At 45.7% G+C, this 9,611-nt stretch overlaps 1 protein-coding gene across 3 annotated transcripts; it reads right to left on the reverse strand.

Moving 5' to 3' along the window:
- Positions 1 to 3,248: 3,248 nt before the first annotated feature.
- On the reverse strand, positions 3,249 to 7,123 carry LOC147627482 (pentatricopeptide repeat-containing protein At3g16610-like). 3 transcript variants are annotated; one of them, XM_086814395.1, is made up of 3 exons: positions 7,105 to 7,123; positions 6,879 to 7,014; positions 3,249 to 6,381 (listed from the first exon to the last, which is right to left on the reverse strand). In XM_086814395.1, the coding sequence occupies exon 3, from the start codon at positions 6,289 to 6,291 to the stop codon at positions 3,448 to 3,450; it is 2,844 nt and encodes a 947-aa protein (XP_086670521.1). In that variant the 5' UTR covers positions 6,292 to 6,381; positions 6,879 to 7,014; positions 7,105 to 7,123; the 3' UTR covers positions 3,249 to 3,447. The 3 variants fall into 3 exon arrangements, with proteins under 3 accessions (XP_086670521.1, XP_086670522.1, XP_086670523.1); XM_086814396.1 differs by lacking the exon at positions 7,105 to 7,123 and having other exon boundaries at positions 3,249 to 6,394; positions 6,879 to 7,076; XM_086814397.1 differs by lacking the exon at positions 7,105 to 7,123 and having other exon boundaries at positions 3,249 to 6,367; positions 6,879 to 7,053.
- Positions 7,124 to 9,611: the final 2,488 nt, after the last annotated feature.

Below are 9,611 nucleotides of genomic sequence, written 5' to 3' on the forward strand. Positions count from 1 at the left end.
TCTTTTTCATTGCTTTATTAATTTGGATGTGTGATACAAGTGGGATGGAATCCCCTTCTTTGCCAGCATCAATAAAATGCATGCGGCCTTTATGCATAAAAGAAATCATATTGGACTTGTAGTCTTTGTGGAGCTCAAGCCTATGGTGCCCAACAATACATCACATCCATTCAGTGGAGCAACTAGGAAATGCTCATTATCAAGGTAGCCCTGGATATAGATGCGCAACTTCCCTATCAATGGGGTAACCTACACCTCTTTACTAATAAATGCAGCTTCGGCTTCAATCTGAGGTCCCATATGCTCAACCTCAATACCCAATGCAGCTGCCATTTGCATAGAGATGAAATTATCAGTTGCACAGTCATCAAACATGAATAGTGCGGGCTGATCCTTGATTTGCTCCCAAGTCTTGCAAACCATTCGCTCTTTTGCATCATGACCTGTATTTCCTTGCACATCAGGAACTGCATGTACATTAGCCTTGGTCTGCTTGTCCTCGTGCTTTGGTTTGCGATCTGGGCATTGTCGGAACATGTGGTCTTTGCTACCGCAAGAAAAGCATTTTCCATCCTTAGCATATTGCTCTCTTTGCTCCGGGGTTAAGCCGAATTTGTTCTTCCTTGGGCCCTGATCTTTAGATGTGTTATTTTCAGCTTTAGCACCCTTGTAGGTGTCTCGGAAGTTCTTTTTAGGTGGCTGTCCACCCTTTTGCTGATTTGGGACAGCCTTGTCCTTCCCCTTTGAACCTCCTTGATCCTGTTTAATCTTGAGCACCAATTGCTCCGTAGCAAGAGCAGAAGCTGTGAGCTGTTGCAAAGTATGTTTCAGGTGCAATTCAATGCCCGAACGATATGCTGGTTGCAGTCCAGAACGAAACTTCCTCTTTCTTTCATCCTCAGTGATTTGCATAAAGGGAGTCACTTCCAGCAACACTTTCCAGAATTTGTTAACATACTGTTGCACGCTTTCATTATCTCTTTGCTCCAACCTGTCCCACTTTTGAGTGAGAGTTTGCTCCGCATTTGGTGGCAAAAACTGAGCATAGAATCTTTCTTTAAATTCCTTCCAAGTGGAGATGGGATCCTTGGTGATCTTTTCAGTGATCCACCAATGAGCAGCAGTCCCTTTCAAAAACATGCTAGCATGGCATACCTTTGACTTTTCAGTAAAGTCCTCATCGCTAAAAGCAATGTCGAACTGTGCCACAAATGCTAACACCTTAGAAGCATCATGTTCACCACCATGAAAAACATCAAATTTAACAGATTTGTCACCTGCTTTGAATTCCTTGAGCTTTCTGGCATGAGGCTCATGGTCTTCTCTTTTTCTTTTCCCCTTATCCAATGGGGCAGCCCTATCTGCATGGGCTCCATGGGCCGTCATAGAAGTTTCATGAGGCACGGTGGCATGTGCTCCACGAACTAGAAACTCAGATGCATGTGACTTACCTGCATATGGCAATGTCTCTTCATGAGACAGGCAAAATTTTTCTAGACACAAAAATACATGTCATGTGAAAACAGTTTCAAACATGCAAATCATGTGTGCATGTGCAAATAGTAACATGGACATATCTCCCGTTCATGGAACAAGTACAAAATATCTGTCGGCACAAAACTGGCACGACGTAAAAACATAAAAACCTGGTCTTCCTATGGAGTGACAGTCCCATAGGTAAGACACAGTTCCAGGCACGAGTCTCCCTATGGTGTGACAGTCCCATAGGCAAAACACGGCACGAATACTGGCTCTTCCATGGCATGACAATCCCATGGGTCGAACACAATCCAGGTCATACACGGGTGGCACCAGTCTGGCTCCCGTCCATACGACACCATCCTGCTAACACACGGGTGGCACCAGTCTGGCTCCCGTCCATGTCAGCAAAATACTGGCCTCTTCACATGAGACACCGGCCTGGCCTCAAGTGAACGAGACGCAAAAACTGAGATGGACCAAATGGTCGGCCAATTTGTGACAGCTTCACATTGAAGATCCGGCCGCGTGCAGAAGATCTCTGGAGTCTGATCTGCCCTCAGGCGGGTCTGCTACTGGCAAACCTGTTGATAAGAGTAATAGCCTCCATTAAGGCAACTGAGGATGACATGAGCTGGAGGTCTACTTCTGAAAATAGGCAAAAGAGGGAGGCCTTGGCAGGGGAAGATGAAGCAGCTGCCATGGAGTCCTCCAGAGGGGGAAAACCAGAGACTACTCTCAATAATTGATTGTAGATTGTTGTGAACAGAGTGGAAAGCCCGGGCGCAGGGAGGTTGGAGGAAACAGAGGATCAGAAGAGGATAGGGTAGAAAGGCGAGGTCAGGCAGAAGGCTGAAAGCTGTGTGGGGCACGGGAAGGGCCCCCTTTTTTTTTGGGGGGGGGGGGGGGGGGTTGCCGCACGGGCAACTGAAACAGAAGGGGGCGAAGTTGGGAGAAGAAAAAATGGGCAGGAACTCACGACGGCATGAGGGGAAGCGGCGGGCAGGGATGTGCATGCAGAGGGGAGAGGATGAGGGCAGCAGGGAGGCATGACGGGAGGGGCAGCTGGCTGCTAAATTGAGGCCGCCACAGGATCAAAGAGGGAGGGAAGGGAAATGAAATCGAGGAAAAGAGGGCAGGCAGCTAACGAACAGGTGGGAGAAGCAGCAGGGGAATGTGCACAATAGAGAGGGGGAGTGAAGTCAGTAGAAGCGGGATGGACGGTGATGGCAGCTACAGTCACATTACCTTCAATTATTAATAGAAACAAAGTGAGTGTAGAAAGCCTATCCTTGGTTTGTTCCCAAAATTAGTCTCTATAGCACCACTTTGACTTGTGGCAATCCATAGTTGAGTCTTCCATCACACACACAGTCGGAATGATCCCGCTCACCAGTCACCAACCAGCCCCTAACTCTTCATTCGTCCATGACCAAAAGTTGAGGACCCACAGTATCGGCTGTGCAACCCTGACTTAATCACTGAACCATCTCGATATCAGGACATCCTTACAACAAAGGAGGAAAGTCAGAAGCAATAGTGAAGGAATGGCAGCCAACCTTAACAGTGGCAAAAAAAACTACGAATTTGAGAAATTTAATGGCAAAAATACGCCCTGTAAAAATGGAGAATGCAGACGACCCTTGTGGATAAAGGATCCTGGGACAGTTGTGCTGTCACAGTTGAAACCTTGGTGGGATTAGACAAATGTCAATAGAGACAAAATGACAGCAAACCTACACAGTGGAAATAACCACAACACGGAAACATTCAAAGGCAACAAATACTGCTTGTGGAAATGGAGAATGCAAATGATCCTCATGGAGAAAAAATTGTGGGTGCCGTCACAACTACAACCTTGGTGGGATTTAGACATCATTTTCGGCATTAATCTATGCCTGAGTGCAACCCATCCATCGGCCTCATGAATGAGTATAACCCATGTTTAGATCCAAACGTGACCACTTCTCAATCTTCACTACATAGTTTTTCCCTGTCATGGAATGGCTGAATCACCAAGTCCAGAGATGGCATGTAGCCTTCCCTTCTTATATGAAAGCTTAGCTGCTTTAACTTCATCTCAACGTCATTAGTTTGTGGGAAACTCCTGTCTCCAACTATAAAATCATACACCTTGTTTCCAATCTGAATGAGAGCCCACCCTGGCTTCTTCCATGCATATGCACCCCTTCTCATATCCTCTATCATGTATGCATCACTTTGCATGCCTGCATGGGAATAAGCATGTGACATAAGCACATATCCGGCGGCATTGCTGTTATCCATTTTAATGAACTGATCAAAACATTGGTGCCCTAGCTCCACATTGCCATTCTCTTTGCAGTGACTCAGCAAAGAAGTCCGGCCTTCTAGGTTGGTTTCAAAAGGTGTACAATCAAGAAAGTCTGCAGCCTCATTTAAACGGCCAGCCCGGCCAAGCAGATCAAGCACACAACTATAATGGTCAAGTGTTGGTGCTAAGCCATAGTCTCTCTTCATAGACTTGAAAACGTAACGACCTTCATCCACTAAGCCTGCATGGGCACATGCAGATAAGAGAGAAAGGAATGTGACCCCATCTGGGTTCAAGCCGGTGCCACGCATTTTCTCAAAATAATGCATAGCCAATTCATAGAAACTATGCTGGGCACAACCCGCAATGATGGCATTCCATGTCACAACATCCCGAATACAACAGTTGTCAAAAACTTTGCATGCAGCTTCTAGGTTCCCACACTTACCATACATGCCGACAAGGGCATTCCCAATAAAAACATCACCCTCCACACCAGTTTCAATGATGAGGTTGTGGATCAGGTTGCCATAGTCTAGGGCTGCTATGTTTGCACAAGAACTTAAAATGCAAACAAACGTCACCTCATTTGGTGCCATACCTGCGTTTCCCATCTGCTGAAAAAGCAGCAAGGACTCTTGGGATCGATTGTAGTGAACACATGCTGCAATCATGGAATTGTATGTGATCACATCTCGTTCCTGTATTGCTTCAAACACAGACCATGCATCCTCAAAACTTCCACGTTTTCCATACAAGTCAATAAGGGTATTCCCAATTGAAGTATCGAACTCACAACTCCTTTCGATGATGTGAGCATGTACTAGCTTTCCCAGGCCTGAATCTCCTATGCTAGAACATGCTTTTAGAACACCAAGAAAGGCAGCCTCATCAGCCTTCAACCCCTCCCCCAGCATTCGTTGAAAGCGTCGACACCCCTCCCGAAAGTGGCCGTGCTGCACAAATCCTGAGATGATCACACCCCATGTGACTACATCTCGCTTTGATGATTTATCAAACATTTGTTGTGCATCATCAAGGCTCCCACATTTAGCATACATGTCGGTGAGAGTGTTGTTTACCAGGACACTCAGTTCAAGACCACTTTCAATGAAGTATCCATGGGTTAACATGCCCAGATTCAGGTCTATCAAGGTTGAGCATACCTTCAAGATGCAAACAAACGTGACCTGATTTGGCCTTATGCCCTCCTGCAGCATCTGTTGAAAAAGATGGGCAGCCTCCTGCATGTGCCGGTGCTGGATGCACCCCGTAATCATAGTATTCCATGTTACCACATTGTGATAAGGTAAAATGTCAAAAACTTTCCGTGCATCATGCAGGCTGCCACATTTGGCATACATGTCGATGATGGAACAACCAACTAGAAGATCTGACTCAAATCTGTTTATGATAATGTAGCTATGTATCAGCTTACCGTGATACAAAGCGTTAGCATTGGAACAAGCTTTTAAGATGCTCATCGTGACCACTCGATCTGGCTCTACTTTTTCTCTCTGCATTCCATGGAAAAGTTGAAGAGCATATTCACCATCCCCATGCTGCACACAGCCGTCTATCATAGCACCCCATGTCACCACATCTCGCTTCGGTAGACTCATGAACACCCTGCGTGCACCCTCCAGGCTTCCACATTTTGCGTATGCATCCACGAGTGCATTGCCAACTGACCTGTCCGCCTCAATACCACAGTTAACCATGAGATCGTGAAGTACCTTTACTTGACCTAAATCTGCTATGCTGGAGCAGGCCTTCAAGATGCAAAGAAAGGTTACTCGATCCGGTTCCACACCCTCCTCCTGCATTTTTTGGTATATTCTGAGGGCCTCTTGACCATGCCCATGGTGAGCATATGCACCAATCATTACACCCCAAGTCACCACATCCGGCCTATGCAATCCATTAAACACCCTGCATGCATCCTCAAGAGCTCCACATTTGGCATACACATCAATAAGGGAGCTCCCAACATATCCATCCAACTCCAAATCTATCTCAACAATGTGCTGGTGCATTAACTTGCCATGTTTAAGGGCATTCACATTTGCACAGGCTTTGAGGGCAGCCACTAGTACATGTTTATCCGGTTCAACATGCGACTCTTTCATCATGTGGTAGAGTTTGATGGCATTTTCGCCTTGTCCAAGGAAGGAATGAGCTGATATGATGGCACTCCATGCATACACATTTGGTTTCAAGATTTGGCTAAAAACCTGCTTTGCATCCAAGAGATACCCACGAGACGCAAACAGCCGGATCAAAAGGCTACCCAAAAATGTATTGGACTCTAATCCATCTCTTATAATAAGGTCATGTCCGCATCTACCTGCTGCTACGTCTTCACTCTTTATGCACTCTTGCAAAAGAGATGAAAGGATGCTTGTGGTCACATCAAGGCGCCCATTGCTGTCTTTATTTTTGCCTCCCGGTGCATCAAGGTGTCCGTGGCCATATACCACTTTACGTGATTTCACCAAGCATTGAGGTACCATAGCCATCTTTTATAGGCAGAAACAAAGTAATGAGAAACCATCCCATGTCTGAAGCCTCAAGAGCAGGGCACCCTTCCTTGAGCTGTTCCATACAAGCTGCCCAATCTGACTATTATTATCATAACAAAATGTCATAAATGCAAAATCCCAGACTTCTAAATTTCTACATGAAAAAGCACACATCTTAGATTTTAAAAAGTAGTAAAATATTTCAAAAGCATGGGTTTGATCTGCTCAGCGAAAAAGAGTACGGGCATATTTTTAGCAATATCATACGGATAAAAGTGTTAAAAAAAGAAGGTTGAGTTTCTAGGATTTGCTCCTCTTGGGGCTCCTGTGACTGAAAGAACGAGTGCAAACGCTTCTCCTAATTGATGCTGAAGGGAAGTTTCACATGTGTCAGCAGATCATTGGTGTATTTCCACATCAATCACTTAGTACCAAGATTCCACAACGGATCTGTGTGTGTGTGTGTGTGTGTGTGTGTGTGTGTTTTGTGGGTTTTTTTTTTTTTTTTTTGGAGAAAGGAAGGGGGGGGGGGGGGGGGGGGGGGGGGGGGGATTTGCATTTAAATAATTTCAAGAAAAACTAACCCTTTACAACAACGGCTCCATGGGTGAACAGTGCTTCCGTTCTCCCTCTTGCCGCTGGAGCACCTAACAATACAGGGTTTCCTGTGGGCCCGAGCGCTTGGACCAGAAACTCCAAAGTGTGCAGCAACAAAATTGCCTACGACGCGATTTTATTTATGGAATTTCAATTTCCAGTTTCTTTACCAACGATATCGATATGTGTAAAAATAATAGCCCGAGAGATCACCCTTCTAAGTTCCCATGCCTCCCCCCATGCTTGGGACATTCCAGCCATGACAATTCCATGATTCCAACCGGCCAGGCCGTCGGCTCAGCACGGCTCACCAGCCTGCGGCTTCGCCGTTTCTTTCCGTCGTCCCGTTTCCACATTGGCACTCATACCGGCAAGTACTTAACCCCAACTCCAACACGGGAAGCCTAACGTGCTTGGCCGGTGCATGGATGGATTCTCATTTTATTTGAGTTTCTCTCATTTTATTAGGATGTGTCATTTTATTGGAGTAAATTTATTTTGCTATAGACAAAAATAGAGAGAGACAGAAAGAGAAAGAGAGAGACTAAGAGATAAAAGAGAGAGAGAGAGAGAAAGAGAAAGAGAGACAGACAGACAGACAGACACAGAAAGACAGAGAGAGAGAGAGACAGAGAGAGAGAGAGAGAGAGAGACAGACAGACAGACAAAGAGAGAAGGAGACAAGTGTAAGAGAGAGAGAGAGAGAAAGAGAGACAGACAGACAAAGAGAGAGAATAGACCAAGAGCCCCCCATTATTAAAAAATTGCTCGCCATATTTGGGTTTATGCTCGCCCATAATTGCTCGCCAAAAAAAATCCCCCCTTCATGGACAAGAGTTGCCCAACCTTAATGACACCAGCTTGGTCTGCCACATCTTGTTCCAACTCTAACCCTGCACTACTTATGGTTGCCTTTGACCTGTCTTGAGTCAATGTGTTTACACATAGGTACATTAGCCTTCCTGACAAAAGTGCCTTTATTGCACTTAACTCCAAGTGAAACCATTGAGTTCCTTTGACATTCGAACCTTTCCACCTCTTTGGCCTTGGTTCATTCTGACTGACTGCTCTAGCTTGCCTTGACTCTAAGACCTGCTTCGCCATGCTTAAGCTGGCATGTTCCTTAACCTGTTTAGGTGGTTTTGACCTTTATGTCTGCATATACTTGTTCTTGTTCACCAAGGCGCAAAGTCCATCCACTTAGGCCTGCTTAGGCCACTATGACAACCTTCACATGATCTTTTGTTTCTTGACTCTACACCATCACCTTGAACCCATGCATTCAGAATGTGTCTTGCAGCTTGTTGAAGATTCCAGTCTTCTTTGATGCCATCCCAACAAGTTCTACTTGGTCGGCTAAGTCCCAAGTTTCACTTGCTTGAACATTATCTCAGGATGTACCCTCCTGTTTTGCACCCTCTTTGCCCTTCAGCTGGATTTGAGTGCTCTCCACAACCAAGCTACCTTTGAACTTCGGTAAGAGAGCTGCCACTCTACCCCACCCAATTGCATACACACTACCACTTGCACATCCAATTGTTTCCATCTTCGGGTTACTTGGACTAAGTCCCCCTTTAGACTTTAGTGAAACAACTGCCACTTTGCGTCACCCAACTACTTGCACAAATGACACTTTGCACAAATAGCTGTTTCTATATGTCGTTCCTCTTGGTGGAGCTAAACAACTTGGGTCCACGTGCTCGACTCCAACTATACATGTTCACTCTTGCACACATAGTGCTATGTTCCCGACACTACAGCCCATGTCCTGCACTTAAGACTTTGCATGTAGTCGCCTTCATCAAACCTGTTTTCCAAATTCATCCAGCTCTATGCCTTGTAGTCCTTGTTAACTTAATTTGGCATAGTGTTGCACATAGAATTTCTCCAATTTGGGCCATCATGGGCCCCAAAGTGTTTGTGACATCTTAAAGCCCAAGGGTTCTCTTGGTTGTGTGACCTTTGTCAACATCCTATTCAGTTGTACCACAACCACTTGGGTGGACCACTACTTGGTCTTGCTCTGCTTGCTCTCTACTGTCTTTATGACCCGAGGTCATCTTTGGCCTTATCCTCACCCGAGTGTTGTCTTCTTTAACAGCTTTACTTGCCCGACATGTCAACCTATGAGGACTCCGCCTCATTGACACACATTGATTTACAGCATGCAAGAGGTCATGGGTTTGTTGGTGTCATCTTTGGCCTTGCCCTCACCTACATGCCTACTATGAGATGAGCATGGCTTCTACATCCCAGTAACTTCCACTAGCTCTTTGGTTTTGCCATCATCATTACATATTTTGGGTTGGTTACCATACCATAGCTCAATGGACTTCTCCCAAGATTGGGACTTGAGCATCATCAAATTGTCACAACCCCGAGCCGCTTCTAGGCTCCAAAGTTGGTTTGTGAGTGTGCAGCTCTTGAAGATCGGTATCATCAAGTTTTCACAATCTGGGACACTCTGGGCTCCAAACTTGGTTTGTGAGTGTCCATCTCTGGAAGGTTGTTTGCTTTGGTTCTGAAAGCCTTGAAAGGGATGTTGACACATCCAGTCTCACCCTGCTTCGCACTATGAACAAGAAAGGGCTTTGTATGATGCTACTCCACCCGGATTGATCCTATATGATCTGAAAAGGGCTTCAGCTCCTCCGGCCTATCCCATTCTTTGCACTATGAAGGAGTGTGGGCTTCCGATGTGTTGCTTCTGCCCGAGTTAA

This window comes from Cibotium barometz, chromosome 20, assembly GCF_041138505.1.
Source record: "Cibotium barometz isolate CiBa-2024 chromosome 20, ASM4113850v1, whole genome shotgun sequence".
Taxonomy (NCBI): Eukaryota; Viridiplantae; Streptophyta; class Polypodiopsida; order Cyatheales; family Cibotiaceae; genus Cibotium; species Cibotium barometz.

Coding starts and splice junctions, on each gene's coding strand:
- LOC147627482 (XM_086814395.1), bottom strand. CDS start 6,291: ATGGCTATGGTACCTCAATGCTTGGTGAAATCACGTAAAGTGGTATAT.